The sequence below is a fragment of the Eucyclogobius newberryi genome, unplaced genomic scaffold, assembly GCF_026437365.1.
Source record: "Eucyclogobius newberryi isolate DKJ021-1_F unplaced genomic scaffold, fEucNew1.0.hap1 SCAF_11, whole genome shotgun sequence".
In the NCBI taxonomy this organism is placed as follows: Eukaryota; Metazoa; Chordata; class Actinopteri; order Gobiiformes; family Gobiidae; genus Eucyclogobius; species Eucyclogobius newberryi.
This window is the reverse complement of record NW_027315735.1, coordinates 18,924,581-18,948,013: the sequence shown is the minus strand read 5'-3', so window position 1 is coordinate 18,948,013 and position 23,433 is coordinate 18,924,581. Positions and strand designations below refer to the sequence as shown.

The 23,433-nt window shown below is 41.5% G+C and overlaps 3 protein-coding genes across 3 annotated transcripts in view; 1 reads left to right on the top strand and 2 right to left on the bottom strand.

Annotated features, from left to right (window-relative positions):
* The window catches only part of arr3b (arrestin 3b, retinal (X-arrestin)), a 338,825-nt gene that overhangs the window by 141,809 nt on the left and 173,583 nt on the right, over positions 1–23,433 (bottom strand). The window lies entirely within an intron of this gene.
* On the bottom strand, positions 192–3,928 carry f9a (coagulation factor IXa). Its single transcript, XM_072436979.1, has 8 exons — positions 3,838–3,928; positions 3,573–3,754; positions 3,468–3,492; positions 2,344–2,457; positions 1,995–2,129; positions 1,696–1,934; positions 897–1,020; positions 192–821 (listed from the first exon to the last, which is right to left on the bottom strand). The coding sequence occupies exons 1-8, from the start codon at positions 3,917–3,919 to the stop codon at positions 214–216; spliced, it is 1,509 nt and encodes a 502-aa protein (XP_072293080.1). The 5' UTR covers positions 3,920–3,928; the 3' UTR covers positions 192–213.
* Positions 17,894–23,433, top strand: part of fgf13a (fibroblast growth factor 13a) — a 72,151-nt gene continuing 66,611 nt past the window's right edge. The window contains exon 1 of the mRNA XM_072436949.1: positions 17,894–18,077. The gene's annotated coding sequence lies outside the window, so the exon portion shown is untranslated. The remainder of the gene's footprint in view (positions 18,078–23,433) is intronic.

Here is a 23,433-nt window from a genome sequence, read left to right as displayed (position 1 = left end):
TGAAATAAATATCTATTTGATATAATTAAGATGTATTCTTTCTATGTTTTACACCACGCATACACACAATTGATTGATGCTCTTTTATTGTTTTTATGGCTTACTGTTATAAATGTTTTTTGTTTTTTTATGTATATATATATATATATATATATATATATATATATATATATATATACTTAAAAAAAAAAGTGAAACAGTTTGTCTTCAGATTTATGATATGGCAGTAACATTGTCAATGTCGTCATGCACATCAGATCCCAGCCTGAGTTTGGTGATTCCCATCACATACTTGATCCAGCTGTAGTAGAGTGACACTCTGGTGTAGACCCCGTACTTGCCCTCTTTGGCACACTCCTCTCCCCAGCTCACGATGCCCGTCAGGAACCATGCGTCCTGGTGCAGGTTGGCATGTGGGCCCCCGCTGTCCCCTTGGCAGGCGTCTTTGGCCTCGCTGTGGTAGCCCGCACAGAACATGAAGGGGGTGATCCTGGCACTGCTGCTCTCTTTGCACTGGCTACGGTCAGTGAACGGCACCTCCACCTGCTGCAGGACACCAGACATAGACCCGAGGAAACGTGTTCGGCCCCAGCCGCTGACTTTGGCGGGAGAGGCCCCCTGTACCAGACCCTCTATGAAGGTGCGGGGCCCCACACAGATTGGCCTCACAGTGGAAGAAAAGGATATGGGTGTCTTCAAATATAACAGGGCAATATCGTGATTATACAGGCTCTCGCTGGAGTTGTATCGCGGGTGTATGTGGCGCTCCAACACCTCATGATCCTGCTCTGTGCCTTCTTTTACAAAGAGATCGAGCTCCCCTGTGGAAAATAAACAATCCTTTCTTTTTATAGTGCAACACAAGTTTAGTTAGCAGACTTGTTGGGCTCTCTTACCAACTCGAATAATAAAGGGATCGAGAGCCTCCACTGTGCAGTGAGCAGCAGTGATCACCCACCGATTGCTTAGAATAGACCCTCCACAGAATAAATGGCCATTTGGTTGAGCGATCAGAGCAACCTGGACACAAAATCAGAGGAAAAATATACAGAGTTGCATGTTTGTTGTTTATATGGGTCAAACAATATGGGGCAACTTATATAATTCAAAATATTATGTTATAAATTAAAGTAATTGTCTACATTATTATACATAGCAGACTTACAGACGGCATTGCTTCCAAAAGAAGTAATGATTAGGAAATACAAACATTGTGGCGTAACAAGAAATTAGAGTGCAGTGCTGCCCTCTACTGTCCTTGCAGGATTTTGAATAACTGCTGAGCGAAAACACTGGCTGCACCTGGAGCCTGGCACACGTGTGCTGTGCCTTAACCACTTGACACCACATGTGCAATTACTGTCATACTCACACGCAATTAATGTCATTCATGTGCATACAACTGATGTAAATAAGAGTGTTTACTTTACTATTATTATTACTATTATTTGTCTTATGCCAGCTATTTTCATCTTTATCTTTATCTTTATTTTCTCCATTCCCAATTAAGATATGAGAGGACCTGTTTACAGAAGTTTTGTTAATAAGAGGTTTTGTTTTTGTTTATATGAGTTCTTCTATTAAGAGTGTTTTTTAAACTTCCTATAAGTTATCTGTCCTTTCCCCCTGTATCTACCTGCGTTGTAACACCAAAATTTCCCCATGTGTGGACATTAAAGGCATATCTTATCTTACCTGCCAAGGGATCTCCCCTTCAGATACTAGGTTCCCTCCTACAATGCGTTTGATGGGTTTCTTTGGGTCTTCAGTTAGGGGCACTGTACTGTTGAACATCCACAGTTTCTTAAGTAGATCAGTGCCTGTGGAAGTAATGTTGTCCCAAGAAAGAGCTGCTGTCATGTTGTCTTTGGACAAGGACCTTTTGACGACTTTTATCAAATCTAATTGGACTGTTCTGCCACAAGGAAATTCATCTAGAAACAAAAATAACATGTACAAATACTGTTGTCATATGTGATTATAATGTATATTACCCTCTGGTCCACAAGCCATTCCATTCTCCAGCAGAGTGTAACCCAGTGCACATGAGCATCTGGCTCCAAAGGTACCCACAGACTCACAGAAGTGCATGCACTGCCCGTTGTTCACATCACACCTTCTGGCTACGACTGGGACACGACACATAAAAAGATGGAAACAAATGTAATAAGATGAATGGGCGAACAAAGATAAGTCAATTGGTTACTTTTAGCATACCTGAATGCATTGCTGTTGATTCTATAATTATTGTACCATTTCAAAATAAGAATTTGTGCTATTATTCAATTTAAACTTTATTTTGAACAGAATATTGTATCCCAGAATTTTGCTTGTAGGGCTCACCAATTTCACAATTCCTTCCAGTAAATCCAGAGTCACAGAGGCAGGTGTAGTAGCCGATGTGGTCTTTACACGTGCCCTGGTTCAGACATGGACTAGATGCACACTGGTTTCCATCTGAGACAACAAGGGAAACATTTCAATATCAAGATGGTCAGAATCAAAATACTTTTTATTTGTATTATTTATCATGTGATTCAAACCACTAAGGCAATTATCACAACGACTAATGTCACACTGCAAAAAGGGAAGCTCAACATTAAAGTGGCTTGAGTTCTGAACTTTTGGTATTCATTATTAGCCCAATTAGTCAACGGTGAGGGCGGGGCTTAATCCATACTGTAAAAGAGTATTTAATAGTGTAATTCGAACATAATAATGGGGTGGGTTTGTTTCTGTATGAGCTATAACTCCTCACGTCAAATGTGTTTTTAAACCAGTCCCAGTTGCCTCAGAACTGATGAAGTCACGTGGATGAGGCACTTGAGGATCTTTTGATACATCCACAAACGGGTTATTTTTAAAGACAATGAGATGAGATATTTATTGCCTTGTTGGAATGATTGCATGATTTACTGTGAGCCATCTTCAGAACTCTAAAGCTGAAGAAGTTCTGAAGGTGGTGCCAGGAATAGCCAGGAACGTTCCATAGCATTAAATAAGATAATATATTCCTTTATTGTCCACACATGGGGAAATTTCATTGTTGCAACGCAGTTAGATACAGAGGAAAAGGACAGAAAACATATAGGAAGTTTAAAAAATAATAGAAGAACTCTTATAAACAAAAACTCCTATAGAAAAAAACTCCAATTTCCTAATAAGGAATGGAGAGGGAAAATAAATGGAGAAAAAATAAAATAAAATAAAAAAAACAGCTAGCGTAAGATAATACTAATAATAATAGTAAAATAATAAATGTATGAGGATATATGGTCTAATGTTATACTGTAGACAAATGTAGGCAAAGCAAACGTTTCCAAGAAGTGGGAATGTGATGGGTGATCCACCAGAAAAAAAATACATAATGTACTTTTAATTTAATCTTTAGTGGGACCGGTGAGGGATTACCACAGTCACTACTGCCACTTGTGTTACTTCCCAATTATTGAAAGAGAATTTCGTACCTACATACCCGGCCCAGAACTCCATCTGCAAACACACACACACACTTTAAATGTATTTCACTCCAAATAAGACCCGCTTTGTCCAGACATCACGCTCGTATTCACCGTCTTCTCGTCATTCTCGAAGATCTCCCTGGCCTCCTCCAGGTCACACTTCTCCTCCACGCACTCTCTCTCCAGGTTCCCCTCCAGAAACTCCTCCAGGAACCCGCTGTTGTGGCGTTTGTGACGCTGGAGCACGGCGTTTGCGCTCGGGCTCGTCAGAAAGATCGTATCCGCCACCGGGGCTGGGGCAATAAAAATACACCTAATCCACTGGTTCCACACTTAATAATGAACATTTCAGAAGAAGAGTAATGATTTTATTTACCTCCAGAGACCAGTGAATGACCTACAAACAGAAAACACATGTGTTGGAGTAAAAACTTTGCCATTTCAAACTGTTTAAGCATTTGCTTTTCACTTGCCATTCCAAAGTACAAATCTTTATTTGTTTAAGTCGAACTGCTCTGCGTTTGTTGTACTCTTACATTTCTACCACGAGATGGCGCAATTACACATCATTCTTTTCTGAGAGAAGATTCAAGGATAACACGGTCCTGTCACTTAAAATCGAGTAGAACAGCCTACTTAAATGTTAATGGATAACATATGTATGGCTCTTGTGTACAGTTGACCTGCCATAGTGGGAGGAATGCTGCTCACTTTGTACCGTTTATTCCTCCTTAGGGAATATTGAATATAACTGTAGTGCCCGTGGACCTCTATATACTTTATTCCACTTACCCACTATTTCCACTTCTGTTCTGACACAAATATGATGCTGGAGTTATGATGTAGTAGTAGTGCTGACTCAGGGAGCACACAAGGCTGAAGGGTGGTGTGTCAGGGCTGGCTGCAGCTCAAACCCCACAGGGACACTGCACTCGTCTTCAGTGTTGGCGACCCTCACAACCACCCATTTATATTTCAGCAAATCATTAAAGACTTCAATTATTCATACTGGGGTAAATAACACTGTCTGCTAGATGTAAGGGCTTTTATAGACCATTCTCACTAATAGGTTAGGGTTACACTGCAAATTTCATAAAACTAACCAAGATTAATTCACTTAAATCTAGATAAAAAAGCTTACTCGTTTTGAGAATTTTTCACTCATTAAACGCTTAATGTGTAAGATTATTAAGCTTATTTCAAGAAAATATATATATTTTTTCTTATTTAGTTTTTAAATCTATAATCTCGTAAGAATACATGCAAAACAAGAAGAACAAGTTTTCAGACGTTAAAAATAGGAGCCAACAAGAATATTTTAGGTACAATAACTTTTTTTTCCTAAAAATAAGAATGTGACATCCATAACATTTTAATATGTATTTATTGAACGCTTAGGCACATAATTTAAAAACCACTACAAATACGGTAATAAACAGAACCCTTACAATATCCAAATCATCTTTAGTTTTTTACTACAATGACATCTTCAAGGTTATATTTTGTCATAACGTACACACAGCTGTTGAAATTGATTGGATAATATGATGTATAGTCAAGAAGTTTTTCAACATCTGTCAGTTCTGTTGCTTGCGCAAGCTTAGGTACAGCAATTTCATATGCAAGAAAATCTCTGTTTAAACCCATTGTTTCATAAACCTGGTATTCAAAGCAATATAACGCACAGTTAACAATGAAAATATTTTTTACAAGCCCAAAGGTGGGAATTAAACCATTTGCAGAGATGATTATCAGAGACCTATCACAAATGTATTTGTTACCATACAGAACAAGCCACTTCACCCTCACTGCATGTTGTACATTGTCCATCCCTAAGAAATCTCTAACTTTTGTTCTGACATGTTCAATATTAGCAACTTCTGAAACAGGACCCAATTCTTTCTCATGTAAAAAAATCGGGTGCTCGGCGCCTGCTTCATTTTGACAACATTCCAATAACTGATTGTGATTTACAAGGGACTTACACACATTCTTAAAGTTCAGTTTGGAAGACCATTGTTTAAAGAAACAGTGTTTAGACTCAAATCTCATGCACATATGCCTTATAACAGGTCCCAGAGACATCATCTGAGAAGGTAGACGCAGCATGTAATGTTGCTTTGGGATTATATTATTTTCTGGGAAGAGTTGTCTATATAGCTAGAGATGATCTTCTATCATTTGTTTCAGTTTTAACACAGTTTGTACAGACACAACAGGGGCAAAAAGTATTTTAACAATTTCAATTAAATCCAAAATAAAACGGACATGGGGATTTTTCTCTACACTGTCCAAGAGGAATGGCAAAATCTTTATCAATATCAGCATTTGCCCAGATGATTGTTTGAGTTTATTGTCATTTGAGGCTAATGTAGCAACACTTATTGGAGAGGGCTTATCACGCACGTCTACTGAAGAAAAAGGAAATGTCTGCATCGCTGCATTAAACATGTCCAACTCCAACTTTCCAGAGAGAATAAGGTATTTCAACACACACTTAATTTCCATAGGTGCTACACCTTCAAGAATAATGTGCATAATATCCTGTGGCATTTGCTCTATTAGATTAAAACCTGGAAAATCAACCAACTTGCTTTGTCGGTTTATGCCATAAGTAGTTTTGAGGGAGGATTTTAAGAATTCAGTGCTAGCCCTTTCGATTTCGATGCACTGCCTAATGTGTCGGTCCATTGTCCTTTTAGTGAAGCTCCTTTCATTAAAGTTTGTTTGCATTTCATCAAACATACACTCACAATGACGACATTTGCTGAATGCAAAACCAACTCCTTCCTTAAAACCTGCAAGCTCATGCTGGGCAATTGTGTCACCGCACACAGCGACAACTGCACCAGTTAGGTCAAATTGCCCATTCACAGTATCAATATTAATTCCATTGTACAGCAACTTCAAATCCTGGTCTATTCTAGTTAATATAACATCTACCCCGCACTCATCAATGTCCTTTGCCTTCGCTATTGCAAGGAGTCGGATTGATGCAAGCTTTGACCTAAACTTTGGGTCTATGTTGCCTAAAGTGTAATAAAACATTAGTAATGTATTTACTGCTGCATGTGAGCCCAGTGGATTACAAATTTCAATCTCATCTGAGTACAGTATCACTTGTAAAGCAGATTTCTTTTTAGAAAACAATGGATGGGTTTTGAAAATGCTTCCATCATTAATGTCATATACAAAACTGTCTTTGGGGCAACTTTGTGGACTGGTGTTGAGCATTTCAAATATTTTTGAGTTAGACAACAGCTGTTTAAGACTTTCAATAAGCGGGACATAGTAGAAACACTTGTTTTTGATTGCAAGAACCCTTGATTCTCCATTTTTAACTCTGCAGGCATACTTGGAAATGATAATCTCCTCAGGTGTGACAGGGTTACAAAGCTCCTGCATTGCTCTGTCCTGCATGTTCGCTGTGGAAAATACGGCAAAAGGATCTTGAAAGTGATCCAGTGTTGATAGAACCTCTTCTTGTAAATGTTCAATGTTGGAATGTCTTTCAAAGACAGTCCTGATGTTCTCTCTTAGGGAACTCAGAAGTGCCACTTGATATTGCTGGACGCCTGAGACAATGTTGTTAACGCTTCTCTGAAAAACATACAATCATGGAAAAAAATAATGTTAAAAAACAAACATAACATCTCAATAAAAAAACAAAACATAACAAGGTAGACAACAAAATATCCTTCATCAAATGAATTAATACATTTTAATAATATACTCTCTTTGTTTAGTAAAAGAATGATAAAGCGTGTTCTTCATCTTTTCACCAATATAGGCCAAACAAATGAACTAAAAAAATTAACTAGCAGCAGCTATAGATGTATTGGCAAGAAATACAATTTGAATTATTAAAACCAGATTTTTTTACCTGCGTGTGTAAAAATCTGATCGTAAGTGCAAAATATTTACCTAGGTAATTTATTCTGACTGTTGCACATTGTCCTACTTTTGTTCTGAACTTGACTCTACTTTAATTTCTGTGGAACTATGCATAACCACATTTTTTTATACCTGCCATGCTAGTATCAAAATATAAGAATGGCCATGTTTTTATGTTTTTACATCACATTGACATGACTCCAAATATGCCTGGTAAAAAAACAAACCTTACCTGAGATAGGTGGCATTGCTCCCGCACACCAATAGCAAATGCAGCAGCACATCTGGCAAGATCCATAGTTGCTCTTCCACTCTACAGAACGGGAAAAAAGTATTATAGTTAGTCCAGCATTACTATTCTGTAAAACCTCAATCAACCAAAGCCAATATTTTAATTTTGTAAACACCAATTTTAACCCGTCTACAAAAAAAAAAATGCCTTGCCCACTGCTACACCTGGTCATCATAACAGTGGGGGCGCGCGTTTTTATGTAGTTTATGCTAAAATAATCGTTGGGACACGTAAGTATTTGTTCACCCAAATATCGTACAGATGCCTTTTGAACCAAAGCAGCCTGGATCATGCAAGAACCTGTACCTGACGCACGCAACGTTAAGAGGAGATGGAAAAAAGTTCTATGAACACTGGGTAACCATGGTAACCATGCACTGCACGCCCAACCAACACCGTGTTGATGTGTTGTTATCCGAACACGTCATGACGATAACAATGATGGTGCACCTCTCTAGACCATTAATAAGGCCACTATAATAAGGCCACTAAAGGCAAAGGACTCTCTCTCTCACCTCAGGAGCGCTCACAGATCTGAGGCTCATCGCAGGCCAGAGCACTCTGTGCGCAGTGACAAACACAGCATACGTACTAATGCAAACATGTAGCCTAAATTTCATACAAATAGCCCGTTTTGGGGGTCTCCAGGAGAATTGTTACGCAAAGACATTTATTTACTAAAGCGTCTCGACTCGAAATAACGGAACAACTGTACTCCTTATTGCGCATCACGAATAAAGTAATCATAAAATCATAAATCGTTACATTACCTGATTCTGACATTGATCTTCCACCTACACAAAACTTCCCGGTGGCTCCTGTTGCTCCAGCGTTGCAGATGAAGCAGACGCGGTAGATGGCGTGTCCGCTCCGGGTACAGCGCGCACCTGCTCCGCCCCGTACCTTGTTTCGGTGCAGTCTGAAAAAACAACTGTACCAAAGTTTTCTCGTCCTATGGCAGCTGCGTTGGATGTGGTGGTCAGCCATCCTCTTGGAGGGTTCCCAGTAGCTAAATAATGCGAATGCGTGCGTCGGAGATGGTAATAAAAGGAGTTGAAAACACGATATTCCTCGGCGCATCCATCCACTCCACAAATGGCGCGGAAGTCTGGGCTCCGACCATGTGCAGTATTAATATGACTTAAAAGGGACCGAAGCGTCAAAGCAACAAATACGAAGCAAATCACACACCTCCAACAGGCCATGATATCCCAAAAGCACAAAATCACTTTCGTAGATAAGTCTGTCGTGTCTTCTTCTCAAATTTGTTTGAATGGAGAATATAATCTGCCGCGCTAGGTTTGGACAATACCAACAAACACCGTGGGATTATTAAAATAAGAAGGGGAAATAATGAACAACAGTGATCCGAAAGCGCATACAAAATAAACGACAGAAAAAACATAAATATGCATATCAAGCATGTTTTATAAAAAATGAAACAACGACATAGATTAATTTAGTTTATTTATTTATTTACATTTTGTCAGTGGAACATTCCGGCGGGATCAAGCGGAAGCGATGACTTTGACTTGGTCAAGGCCACTCAATAACGTTTATTTAGTAATGCAGTATTGTTACCATGTTTTATATATTGTACGTCCCATATAATATTATAAAAAATGCATGTATATTTTTGGAGATCGTAAATTGCAAGGTGGTATGAATTTGTACAAAATCAATGTTACACCCCCATGGCCATTTCCAAATGGTTGTGACCCAGAGCGATCTGCGCATGGATCTTGCGCATCTTGCGTCATCAATTAGTCGAGAAAAAAATGGTCGATTTGAGAACACGAGGTAAGCTTTTTGTATTTCTCTTTTATATTAGTCAAATAACTAATGCTTTGCAAGAATTGAAAAGTGATACAATTTTGGTCAAATCATGGGTAGAGCTGCAATACAAGAATTTTTAAGCATAAATTGTGGCTAATGTAGAAGGCTTACAGATGCTAGTTAGCTTAGCAACTATTGCCCTTAGCTAGCTGCGTTGGCGCCACATTGGACCACAGAGTGTCCACACAGCACATTTGTATAAATTAGGTATAATACAGGAGTGAAATTTTCAATGTGTTTAAAGAAAATAAAATTTACTCTTTCATTTTATTTTAAACGTTGGTGGGGTTATTTCTTGGCATGCTAATAAAGTCTTCAAAACGTTGCTTATATCATGTAGCTGAAACTAATGACTCAAATAAAAAAACATTTTAGATATTTGGACTTTGTCAGAAATTGTATTACTTGGTGGCCAATCTTTAGGTTTATTTTAAGTTGTTAGTTCACTTTGGTAATTGAACTAACTTAATTTAATAATTAATTTAGCATTAATGTTCTCTATAGTAATAACCATGAATCATTTAATTTGTTTGACAGGTGATAAAGCCATGGAGAAACTGGATGATGTCACAGTATCTATCTTAAAAGGTAACGTAAAGTATATTGTCTTGGTGTCTACATGCTCTACATTGTATGAACAATGTATGTTGTCTTATTGTCGTAATTAGCTGCCAACATTGATGAGAGCTTGCTTTCAACACTGAGTCGTGATGATCTGAGGGACCTTTTGCCTGGGCCAAGAGCATTTCAGAAGAAGGAAACAATTGTGGTCATTATTCAATCCAGAGGTATTTATTATTTTGTTAAAACATTTGGTTCTACAAATGTGCATTATGTTTAGTACTTGCAGTTCATTGTTTATTTCTGTAACACAGCAAGACCATACTGTTTCTGCAAAGCAGGCTTCGATTATCCCTCAGACCACTGCTTCTCCCAATACAACCCCATTTGAAGACCCTGCAGCTCCCCTGTCCACCGGAATATGTGGTCTACACGATACTGAATTGGAGCAGTGCCGAAAGAACTACTGTGACATGGCCCGCACAGGCACGGAAGAGTGTATCATGTCTAAAGAGTTAAGATGCAGGCTGGTGAGGAACACCATTACAAGTATGGTGTCTCTACTTAGAGCAAGCCCCGGTCAAATGGTCCAATATCCCTCCAAAACCGATGTCACTGCAATGGCTAAAATAATCGTGGAATACTACTCAATGCTGCAGGACAAGGATGACTGCACAAAATATGTATGTATGATTCTTTTTGTTTTTGCTTTTTAGACTAAATGTTCTTCTTTTTGGTGCAAACATGAAAATAATTTACAATTTGTTTCCAGGGGAGCATTAATGCCTACCTGCTAAAAAGATTGCAAAATATAAAATCCCCAGTTAAAAAGCAGGGTCCGACACCTGAGAGAGGCCGGCCAAAGAAAAGGCGGATTGACTTCTTGAGTGACAAAGAATTAAATGAGGAAAAGGCAGATTATGATGCTGATGCTGATTCCAGTGGGACATCGACCAGTGGGGCATCAACCATTCTGCTTTCACCAGCCAGCAATTCTGATGATGCTTTTAATTCAAATTCATGTAAGTACCCTACAGTATGTAACATACTCCATACACAAAATCTGTTAAATATTTTCTTGATAAGCATTATTTGACCATATTGGGATAACTCAAAATGCATTCTTGTCAAACCATATCAGTAAGGTAAAACCTGAAGTCGGTTCTTTGGCTAATTTACTGCGCAAACTTCCGCCCTAAATTCTTGCAGTGGAGGATATTTTATCATTTTATTACATTTTTAACAAGTCCTATCAGATTTCAATAGTAAATTAAAATAATAGTTGACTGAAATGTTCTTTGATTTTTCCATTTTAGTGGAAGAGGATAGTCTGCTGATACAAGTCAGGCACTACAAAACACTCCAGGAAATGTATAGAAAGCCAAACCAAGATGCGGTGTCCCAGTTATTGGATCTTGAGTTTCAGGCCAGAAGGGCATACATTGACTCAAATGCCACCAGAGAGGAGAACAGAGCTGCCCAAATCTTGGAAGCATATCCATGTTTCAAGGAGCTTCATAATGTAAGTTATAATAAGTCAGATTTGATTTTACTGTTGCACCAAAATAATCTTATTTTCTCATTTCAGGTTTTGGGTGAGCTACGCAGGATTTTGGACTCATCCAATGATAAATTCCTGGATCAAGTTCGACAGAGATGGGGGGAGTTCTGCTCCAGAGTCCACTTTTATGGGGTATCTAAAAAAGCAATGAAGCCACCTATGATGATGGAACAAAGTAAGTTTTATTAGTGGCTTTATTTATACCTCAAATATACTGTATGGAATTTTATTTTTATTTTTTGTTACAGCTGATGCCCACATTGCGTTGGCGAAGGCGCTACCAGCACTCTTTCCCTCTTCAGCGCTTCCGCCCAAAAAAATGGGGTGTGCCAGTGAGGCTTTATTGCACATCCTTAAGGTAAAATGCTTTTTATAGAGTTGCATTAAGAATACACTAACAGTTGACATTTACAACACCCAGATAAAATGTATTGTTTTTCTGTTTAATAGCCTTCAGAAGACCCCAATGTTTTTCTACAAAAGAGAACTCTCTCCTGTCCTGTACTACTTTTCGATGGTTGCAAGTGCATCATTGCAGTGGGCAATACACCAGTTGCAACATTAGATAAAGAACAGCTTGGTGAGGGGGTAATTTATCTTATGTCTTATTACACTTTCCATCTGACGTACCCCAAATGTGTGGCAACCTTACTGTCTGTCATTCAGACAGAAGTACTTCAGGATGCCATTCATGAGAGCGACACCACCTCCTCATACAAAAAAGCCCTGGCAGAGTGGCGTGATTTCATTGGATAGTGGTGCTGTATTTTGGAGATGGAGGAAGGGGATTTTAGAGTGTCTGTTTTTCTCCATTGTTTTTTTTTGTATTTGTTGCAATTGCAGCTTTGTTCTAAAAGCGTTCACATGCAAGATTTAGGTGAGCAAGTTTAAGGTCTTTGCTTTGTGAATGTTTGTGCCACAAAATGTTTTTGCAACAGTAAATCTGTGTGTCCATTACAGATGTAATTTTATACTTAGCTATGGTTGCTATGGCACTGGATTGTTCAAGATTTTGTCAACGTGTACAATATTTTAGAAAATAAAGATATTGACACTCATTTTGAGTTTTATTTTACTTTTTAAAATAAGCAAGTTAAGAATTTAAGATTTATTTGCTAAAATTAAGAATAAATAAAACTAAGCTTTATATTCTAGTTTTAAGATTTTCTACCTTAATTTGCTGCTTACAATTAGTGTTATGCTTAATTTTAGATAATTTAATTTGGATTGTTACTTAGAATAAGTGTTTAGCTTATTAAGAGTTATACACACTTAAAAACTGAAAAAAGTCTTGTTTAAAGAATTCTTGATAAGTAAAATTCACTTACCCCACTGGCAGATAATTTCACTTAATTCAAGTATATTTTCCCCTAAAACAAGTATTTCTAGTTTTAAGGTGGTGTAAATTTGCAGTGTAAAAACGGGTGATTTCCACAATGGCAGCATCTTTTTACATTTCAAACCTATTCCCTAGCTATACCTGACAAGTTATATCCAAGCCAACATTACTAGTAAAATAAAGGCAAACAATGAATAAAATATGCATACAGAATTATGTGGGATGCCAAAAACCTATTGAAATAAGAATAATATCTACACAGAACAACCTATTCAAACCAACAGAATAAACTATAAAGCAGTAAGAGTTTTTTCAACTTTGACAGAAGGACCACTGATAATAATGACAGACGAAGACAGCAGGCAGGAAAAGAGATGTCTACTTGTATAGAAAAGGAAAAGGAAGCAATCCACACTTTCTACCCTTCTCCCTGACATCTCGATTTTCACAGACGGATTCACAGTCAGCTCCAATTAGAGTTGTCACTGGTGGATCTAGAGAGACATTGAAGGCTTCCTCAGTCATGTTGATTCTTCAGGAACTTGTTTTGCACTTTTGAACTTGTAATTGGTGAATAAGTATTTGCCAGTTACAAATTTACCAGAAGCGTGTGCCGGACAGGAAAATGCTATGAATCAATCAAATAAAAATGTACCCTCTTCTGTCCGTATACAACAAATATAATTCATATAATAATATATTATATATATATATATATATATATATATATATATATATATATAATACAGTGGAAAGTATTCACAATGCACTTTTCCCACATTTTGTTATGTTAAAGCCTTATTCCAAAAGGATTAAATTCATTTTTTGCTTCAAAATTCAGCTTTTCCAAATCATGTCCAACTGAATTTACCACAGATACATTTGTAGAAGTATCTCAAGGATAATCAGTGGGAAAGGTATCTACCTGAGCTCAATTTTGAGTGTCATGACCAACTGTGCTCTTTATTTGTTTATTGAATCAAATTTGATCAACCTTCTTTCACATTGTAATTTTTGGGGTGTTGTTTGTAGAATTTTGAGGCGAACAATTATTTTAAAACATTTTGGAATAAGGCTGTAAGGTAACAGACTAAAAGGTGAATACTTTCCAGATGAACTGTACTTTTCTTAGAAGGAAACATGTTTTTATGTATTGAGGCAATAAATACATTCAGAAGGTTTTCTCATGTCAGAGGTGTTTTCTTTATGTTTGTGAGTGGATGGACCACTGTCTCAGCACATCACAGAGACTGAACCATGAGAGTGAAGAATGTGTCCACACCGGAAGCTACGAAGCCCCCGTCCTCACACTTCCAAACCCCTAAAAACAATGTGACATATTGACACTGAAATGATTGGCATTTACACAGTTACTGAACAGAGCATGCCTCATATTCCTCATTCGTCGAGGAGTGATCCATATTTACAATTGTGTTATAATCTGACTTTTCAACGGATTATAATAGGATTGGAATGTCCTAATAATTAATCATTGTCCTGCCGGTGGGATGTGGGATTTTTTCTTACTTTGTTTTATTTATTGTATTTTTTTTTTCACCAAATTGTATAAAACAAAGTTTAGGCTCATGGGATGGTAAAATATAAAAAGAAAGCTATAACAAACTTATTTTCAGTCAAATCTACCCTTCTGAGATGAATAAGGGTATATTTGTACCCACAAATTAAAAAAATACAAAATAAATATATTTAATTAAAAATAAGGCGAAAACGTTTTTTAAAATGAATAGATTGTCTAAAGATTTTTGACTTCATTAGTGCCTAAATTAAATTTTGAGCAAAATTTGTCAAAACCCAACAAATGATTAATCTACTGTCTATTAATCATGATCTCCCATCCCTGGGACCACGTATAATGAAAGTAGATCAGACTTGAGAGTCCAGTCTAGTCCAAAGAATTCAGAAACATTCAGTTTGAATTGGGGTTCATTTTAGTCAGGCGTTTCGGGGGAAATCGGTTGGAATGATACCGATACTTAAATAAAGACAGGATCATTTCAGGGGAAACTCCTGTCTGAGGGCAGGGCCGACTCAGCTCAGTCCAACTCCTTCAGCTTGAAAATAACTTTCAGATGGAAGTCAAAACGTCTTCATTTTCAAAACATTGTCCTGATGACTAACTTTGTGATCATGTGATTCACTCTCAAATATGCAGTCGGACTATTGTTTTTTGCATTGTTCCGAAACAGACTCAGATTGTAAGTAGTTGAAGTAAGTAGTAGAGTAGTATTTGAAAGCAAGTATTTTTGACTAAAGGTTTGTCACATGCAATGTGGGACCACCTTCTTATGGACCCAACATCTGCAGGACCATCAGGGTGCAGCGTGTTTTGGGCAGTGGTCAGGGGCAGGTGCCTAGGCAACCATATTCATGCACAGACTCTAGTGCTGGGGATGTCACCTTGATGGCGGGGAAGGAGCTGAAGTTTGAGCGCTACTGGCTAGATACAGTCGGCCTCATCTCATCCACAATTCTGAACCACTATCCTCAAGAGAGGCTGGATGCTACACTTCTGCAGAGGTGCTCTCTCTGTTTAAGAAGGGGGACCTGAGGATGTGTTCCAACTACAGAGGGATCACACTCCTCAGCCTCCAGGGTAAGGCCTATTCCAGGCACTGGAGAAGATAGAGAAGACAGACAGTGTGGTTTTCGTCCTGTTTGTGGAACACTGGACCAGCTCTTTACATTGGATACTCTTTGTCACCTGTTCTGTTGTTTTTATGGTGCAGTCAGGAGCCAGAGGGGACCACGGGATCTCATCTCTGCTGTTTGCAGATGATGTTGTCCTGATGGCTCCATCAAACCTGGACCTGCAACATGCACTGGGACGATTTGTAGCCAAGTGTGACGTGGTTGGGATGAAAATCAGCACCTCCAGATCAGAGGCCATGGTTCTCGGCCGGAAAAAGGTGGTTTGCCCTCTCGGGGTGGGTGTGGAGTCCTTGCCTCAAGTGGAAGAGTTCAAGTATCTTGCGGTCTTGTTCACGAGTGAGGGAAGGATGGAGCGTGAGATCGAACGGTGGATCGGTGCAGTGATGACAGCTCTGACTGTTGTGGTAAAGAAGGAGCTGAGTCGAAAGGCAAAATTCTATATTTACTTTCCTGCCCTCACCTACGGTCATGAGCTTTGGGAAATGACCGAAAGGACAAGATCGCGGATACAAACGGTAAAAATGAGATTCTTTTGCAGGGTGGCTAGGTGCTCCAATTCACACGGGAGAAAGTCAGGGTAGAGCCTCTGCTCCTTCATGGACATTGGACATAGGAGAGTATTTAAAATGTGTAATTTGTGTATCAATTCTAAGTTGGATTTTTGAGCTATAAATCAAGACAAAAACACAATTTTAATGTTTGCTCTGTTTTGGGACTTGGAAACGTGCTCTAAACTTTTCATTGTCCGATGTGGTGAGTCCACTGTGTCTTTCCGTGTTGGGGCCAGTCAGTGCTTGGTGCACTTTTTGGGCTGAAGACGTCTGTGTTCAGCAGCCATCATGGAAGTGACTGTTGAGTGCAGCAGAGGCGTGGGCTCAGGTCCTGCTGCAAAGGTCAGAGGGCACCACAGGCCACAGACAAAGTATGAACAAAGCTCACTGACATTTAGATGGGCTTTAACCCTGCCAGCGCTCATAGACTTATACACAAAGGTTTGATCAAAACAAAAACAGAAGGTATTGGCATGTTTCTAAAATAAAGTGAAAGCCAAAAACAGAATTAGACCAACTTACAAAAAAGTCAAAAAAGAAATAACCTTTCCTACAGCATTTGAGTAAATCATGTGACCTGACTTGAACTCAAAATGTTCTTTTTCATGAATATCAGATAATCAACCCTCATCACTCCAAATGATCAAGACTTGATTAATTTGGTCTTTTAGTTCATGTTAATGTCTTCACCTCTTGAAAGTATCTTGTCTCTGCCTGTAGGTTCTTCTGTTGTTTTTGTTACTGTCTGTTGTTGTCTGCTGTTTGAATCATCTTTTAATCTCTGTCTTTTTCATTGTGAAGCACTTTGGATTTTAAATTTTGTGCTATACGAATAAAAAATACTTATAATAATAATAATAATAATAATAATAATAACTTTTATTTATATAGCGCTTTTCAGTGACCCAAAGACGCTGAACATAATAAAAAAGGGGGGGGGGTATTTACAGACAGGGGGGACAACACGTACAATACACATTAATATACAGATAAAATGAACAAGACAGAAGAAGTAGAGAGAAAAAGATGGGGATGTAACAGGGGGTAGAAGAGTAGGCAATGGGGTAGAGGAGGCTAGGGGTAGGGGAGGTCATAGGCTTGGGTGAAGAGGTATGTTTTTAGGCGGGATTTGAATGTTGTGAGTGAGGGAGAGTGGCGGAGTCACTTACTTACTTGTGTGTGATAGTTTCAATCCTGAAAACATTATGCTTCAAATGTGTAAAGATGTTTTACCTTTGCCCTACATGACCTGTGATCCCATTGCAGTGGTCAACTTTCTGTCCTATTGATTCTGTCCCATTCACTCTACACTTATGCTAATACTTCAAACTACTCAAAAACATCCTATTTGTCTCCACACCATATCATATTGAGCAGCCACATCTCATGATTTAAGGAAAGTCAACAAATCAACCCTATTCATGTGCACTTTATGTACTTTTCAGTGTGACATGATTAAAATACTAACACTATTAGACAGCAATATCATTTTAAAATGGCCATGACTATCCATTTTGTATTAACATCTGGGTACATTACTCCTCAAAGCAGAACCACTCATTAAATAAGTCACAATGTTCTCTAAATGTCCCAGGGAAGATCTGAGCATGTCAAGATAGTTTAAAGGGGGTCCTGTTTCTGCTAAAAATAGAAAGCTTATAGATCCAGTAACCATCAGCCCCCAGGTCAGTTGCCCCCAGTGCCACAGCAGAGAGCTACAGGAGCTACAGGAGCTACAGGAGCTACAGGACATAAGGACATAATATTGGACATAAGGACATAAGGAGAGCACACAGGCAGGACTCTTCACTGAAAGACTGTGTCCAAGAAGTATTGTGTTTTTCAGAGAAGATCGGACTGAAAAACGTATCAACTTTCAATAGACAACAGGGACAAGCTTCAATTTTAAAAGGTAAAAAATCTCTCTCTCTCTCTTTCTCTCTCTCTCTCTTTCTCTCTCTCTCTCTCTATATATATGTGTGTGTGCGTGTGTGTTTGTGTTTGTGTTTGTGTTTGTGTGTTACTTAGTTGTTATTGTCAGAAATGTTAGCTGACTTCTTCAATCTCAGAGAACCAGAGAATAACAGGCAATAACATTGTTTGAAACCTAAAAAAACATTTATTTTTGAAGTATGTCGGTGTAATCCCTCATTCGTCCAGGCGTGTTCCATAGTAGAAAAAGCTTCAGTTGTAGTCATCTGGACTCAGTTTGAAAAAATAGACGTTTCGACTCTCATCCAAGAGTCATTGTCAATAAAAGAATTTAGATCGAGAACTCCGATATTAATACTGTTCTGTGGTAAGACCCGCCCATTGGGAGGAGCCTTCCTGAAGTAGAAAGAGTTGTTTGTTTCAACAGAAACTCCCCCCTTGTATCTACCGAGCCTATTCAGAATCTTAATGGGCTATTAGAATCCTCTTTGTCTTTGTGAGACCCTGGCTCAACCACCCTGAGTACCTGATTAGCATCTAAATGTCCTGGTCCTGGTCCTCTACCTTTCCAGGGGTTCAGTATACCATTATAGATACCAGGAAGATTGATTCTTAGCCCTCCATTTCTGTTTAAAGAAGGTCTTTCTTTTTTAACAAAAATAGCTTCCTTGACTCCTCTTTCAAACCATCTTTTCTCCTGCTTAAAACCTTCACCTCACCGTCTTCAAACGAGTGATTAGAGGCTTCAAGATGGAGATGCACGGCACTCTGAGGTCCTGAACTTGTATTTCTTCTGTGCTGATAGAGCCTCTTGTGTAGAGGCTGTTTCGTCTCACCTATGTAACGTTCTTTACAGCTTTCTTCACTGCATTGGATCGAATAAACTACATTGCTCTGTTTTTGAGTCGGCAACTTGTCCTTAGGATGAACCAGTTTTTGTCTTAAAGTGTTTCCTGGTTTAAAATAAACAGGGACTTCGTGTTGTCTAAAAATTCTCTGCAGTTTTTCCGACAGGCCAGACACATAAGGGATAGAAACACCCTTCCTTCTCTGTTCAGAGAAGGAAGGGTCTCAACTTTTCTGTCACCTCTAAACACATCCCTACAGAGGACTACATCACAGCCACTGAAACGGCAATTAGGAACAACAAAATGACTGAATCGGAGGCTGCAGACCTGAGGTTACGAGTCACAGCGACTCTGAAGAGTGCCAAACCACCTCCTTCAAATATCACATCTGAAGAGAGAAAAGCACTTTCAGCATTGGAAAAAGATCATAGCATCAACATCCTCCCAGCAGACAAGGGACGTTGCACTGTGATTCTCAACGCAGCTGATTACGAAGCTAAAGTCCACACCCTCCTCGAGGACACGACCACATACGAACGCTTGAAAAGAGATCCGACCAGTGGCTACAAGAAGAAAGTGATAGACTGTTTACAAAGGCTGGAAAAAGAGGAAGCGATAGACCGGCCTCTGTATTACAGACTGTATCCTGGTGAAGCCATGCCCTGCATTTATGGCCTTCCAAAAATACACAAAAAGGATGTTCCACTCAGACCCATAGTGTGCAGCACAGATTCCATCACTTACAATGTGGCCAAGCATTTAACAACTATATTGGCTCCGCTTGTGGGGAATTCGGAACATCATGTGGAAAACACGCACAACTTTGTGGATAAAGTGAAACCCAGATGACCTCATGGTTTCATATGATGTTGTGTCCCTGTTCACCTGCATCCCGACCTCTGATGCAGTAGCAGCAGTGAGGATCAGACTGCAGGAAGACACCACCCTACAGGAAAGGACCAAACTGACACCTGAACACATATGTAAACTGTTGGACATCTGTCTGAACACCACTTACTTTCAATTCCGGGGACAATTTTACAGACAGATTCATGGCTGTGCCATGGGCTCGCCCGTCTCTCCCATAGTGGCCAACCTGTACATGGAGCACTTTGAGAGGAAGGCACTGGCCTCATTCTCAGGCATAGCCCCAAAACTGTGGCTTCGCTATGTCGATGATACGTTTGTAACAATCAAGGAACAAGAGCTGGAAACCTTCTCTGATCACGTCAATGCTGTGGACCCACATATCAGGTTTACAAGAGAAGACGCTAAGGAGAATCGCTTGGCCTTTCTTGATTGTTCCACGATCAGAGGAGAGGACGGGAAACTCCAAATAGAAGTATATAGGAAACCTACACACACGGACCAGTATCTGCTCTTTGGTTCCAACCACCCACTACAGCACAAGCTGGGTGTGATCAGAACCTTACAACACAGAGCTCAAGGTGTGCCCACCAGCTCAGAGGCCAAGAAGAAAGAGGAAATCATGTCCGAAATGCCCTCTCAGCCTGTGGTTACCCCGCTTGGGCTCTCAACAGAGTGAAGAGAACCAAGAAGCAGGACAAAAGGGAAACTGAACAGAGAAGGAAGGGTGTTTCTATCCCTTATGTGTCTGGCCTGTCGGAAAAACTGCAGAGAATTTTTAGACAACACGAAGTCCCTGTTTATTTTAAACCAGGAAACACTTTAAGACAAAAACTGGTTCACCCTAAGGACAAGTTGCCGACTCAAAAACAGAGCAATGTAGTTTATTCGATCCAATGCAGTGAAGAAAGTTGTAAAGAACGTTACATAGGTGAGACGAAACAGCCTCTACACAAGAGGCTCTATCAGCACAGAAGAAATACAAGTTCAGGACCTCAGAGCGCCGTGCATCTCCATCTTGAAGCCTCTAATCACTCGTTTGAAGACGGTGAGGTGAAGGTTTTAAGCAGGGAGAAAAGATGGTTTGAAAGAGGAGTCAAGGAAGCTATTTTTGTTAAAAAAGAAAGACCTTCTTTAAACAGAAATGGAGGGCTAAGATTCAATCTTCCTGGTATCTATAATGGTATACTGAACCCCTGGAAAGGTAGAGGACAAGGACCAGGACATTTAGATGCTAATCAGGTACTCAGGGTGGTTGAGCCAGGGTCTCACAAAGACAAAGAGGATTCTAATAGCCCATTAAGATTCTGAATAGGCTAGCTCGGTAGATACAAGGGGGGAGTTTCTGTTGAAACAAACAACTCTTTCTACTTCAGGAAGGCTCCGCCCAATGGGCGGGTCTTACCACAGAACAGTATTAATATCGGAGTTCTCGATCTAAATTCTTTTATTGACAATGACTCTTGGATGAGAGTCGAAACGTCTATTTTTTCAAACTGAGTCCAGATGACTACAACTGAAGCTTTTTCTACTATTTATTTTTGAATGAAATAATTCAATAATGAATGTTATGGTCCAGTGCATGATTAAAACGCGCGTCTCCAGTGGTCACCTCCAGTAGTGTGGTCACCTCCAGTGGTGTGGTCACCTCCAGTGGCGCTCTCTCACGCGCTCTCACGCGCTCTCACGCGCTCTCACGCTCTCACACGCGCTCTCACGCGCTCTCACGCGCTCTCTCGCGCTCTCACGCTCTCACGCTCTCTCACGCGCTCTCACGCTCTCTCACGCGCTCTCACGCTCTCACGCGCTCTCTCACTCTCACGCTCTCACGCGCTCTCACGCTCTCACACGCGCTCTCACGCGCTCTCACGCGCTCTCACGCTCTCTCACGCGCTCTCACGCGCTCTCTCGCGCTCTCACGCTCTCACGCTCTCACACGCGCTCTCACGCGCTCTCACGCGCTCTCACGCTCTCACGCTCTCTCACGCGCTCTCACGCGCTCTCTCGCGCTCTCACGCTCTCACGCGCTCTCACGCTCTCTCACGCGCTCTCACGCTCTCTCACGCGCTCTCACGCTCTCACGCGCTCTCTCACTCTCACGCTCTCACGCGCTCTCTCACGCGCTCTCATGCTCTCACGCGCTCTCACGCGCTCTCTCACGCTCTCTCACGCGCTCTCACGCTCTCACGCTCTCAAGCGCTCGCACGCTCTCACGCTCTCTCACGCGCTCTCACGCGCTCTCACGCTCTCTCACACGCTCTCACGCGCTCTCACGCTCTCACGCTCTCTCACGCTCTCTCACGCGCTCTCACGCTCTCTCACGCGCTCGCGCTCTCACGCTCTCACGCTCTCTCACGCGCTCCCACGCTCTCTTACGCGCTCTCACGCTCTCTCACGCGCTCTCACGCTCACGCTCTCTCACGCTCTCACGCTCTCTCACGCTCTCTCACGCTCTCTCACGCTCTCTCACGCTCTCTCACGCTCTCTTACGCGCTCTCACGCGCTCTCACGCGCTCTCACGCGCTCTCACGCTCTCTCACGCGCTCTCACGCGCTCTCACGTGCTCGCGCTCTCACGCGCTCTCTCACGCTCTCACGCTCTCTCACGCGCTCTCACGCGCTCTCACGCTCTCACGCGCTCTCACGCTCTCTCACGCTCTCACGCGCTCGCGCTCTCACGCGCTCTCACGCGCTCTCACGCGCTCGCGCTCTCACGCTCTCTCACGCGCTCTCACGCGCTCTCACGCTCTCACGCGCTCTCTCACGCTCTCACGCTCTCTCACGCTCTCTCACGCGCTCTAACGCGCTCTCACTCGCTCTCACGCGCTCTCTCACGCGCTCTCTCACGCGCTCTCTCACGCGCTCTCACGCGCTCTCACGCTCTCACGCTTTCTCACGCGCTCTCACGCTCTCACGCTCTCTCACACTCTCTCACGCGCTCTCACGCGCTCTCACACGCTCTCACGCTCTCCTGCTCTCTCACGCGCTCTCACGCTCTCTCACGCGCTCTCACGCTCTCTCACGCGCTCTCACGCTCTCTCACGCGCTCTCACGCGCTCGCGCTCTCTCACGCGCTCTCACGCGCTCGCGCTCTCACGCTCTCTCACGCGCTCTCACGCTCTCTCACGCGCTCTCACGCGCTCGCTCTCTGACGCGCTCTAACGCGCTCTCACGTGCTCTCACGTGCTCTCACGCGCTCTCACGCTCTCACGCGCTCTCACGCTCTCTCACGCTCTCTCACGCGCTCTCACGCTCTCTCACGCGCTCTAACGCGCTCTCACGCGCTCTCACGCTCTCTCACGCTCTCACGCGCTCTCACGCTCTCTCACGCGCTCTCACGCTCTCACGCGCTCTCACGCGCTCTCACGCTCTCTCACGCGCTCTAACGCGCTCTCACGCGCTCTCACGCTCTCTCACTCTCTCACGCGCTCTCACGCTCTCTCACGCGCTCTCACGCTCTCACGCGCTCTCACGCGCTCTCACGCTCTCTCACGCGCTCTCACGCGCTCTCACGCGCTCTCACGCGCTCTCACGCGCTCTCACGCGCTCTCACGCTCTCTCACGCGCTCTCACGCTCTCACGCTCTCACGCGCTCTCACGCTCTCTCACGCTCTCTCACGCG

Bases quoted from the DNA above. Each gene is read 5' to 3' on its own strand.
- f9a (XM_072436979.1), bottom strand. From the start codon at position 3,919: ATGCTTAAACAGTTTGAAATGGCAAAGTTTTTACTCCAACACATGTGT. The intron at 3,755-3,837 runs GTAAATAAAATC...TTATTGCCCCAG, and splicing joins TCATTCACTGGTCTCTGGAG to CCCCGGTGGCGGATACGATC. The intron at 2,458-3,467 runs GTACGAAATTCT...TTGTTGTCTCAG, and splicing joins GTTCTGGGCCGGGTATGTAG to ATGGAAACCAGTGTGCATCT.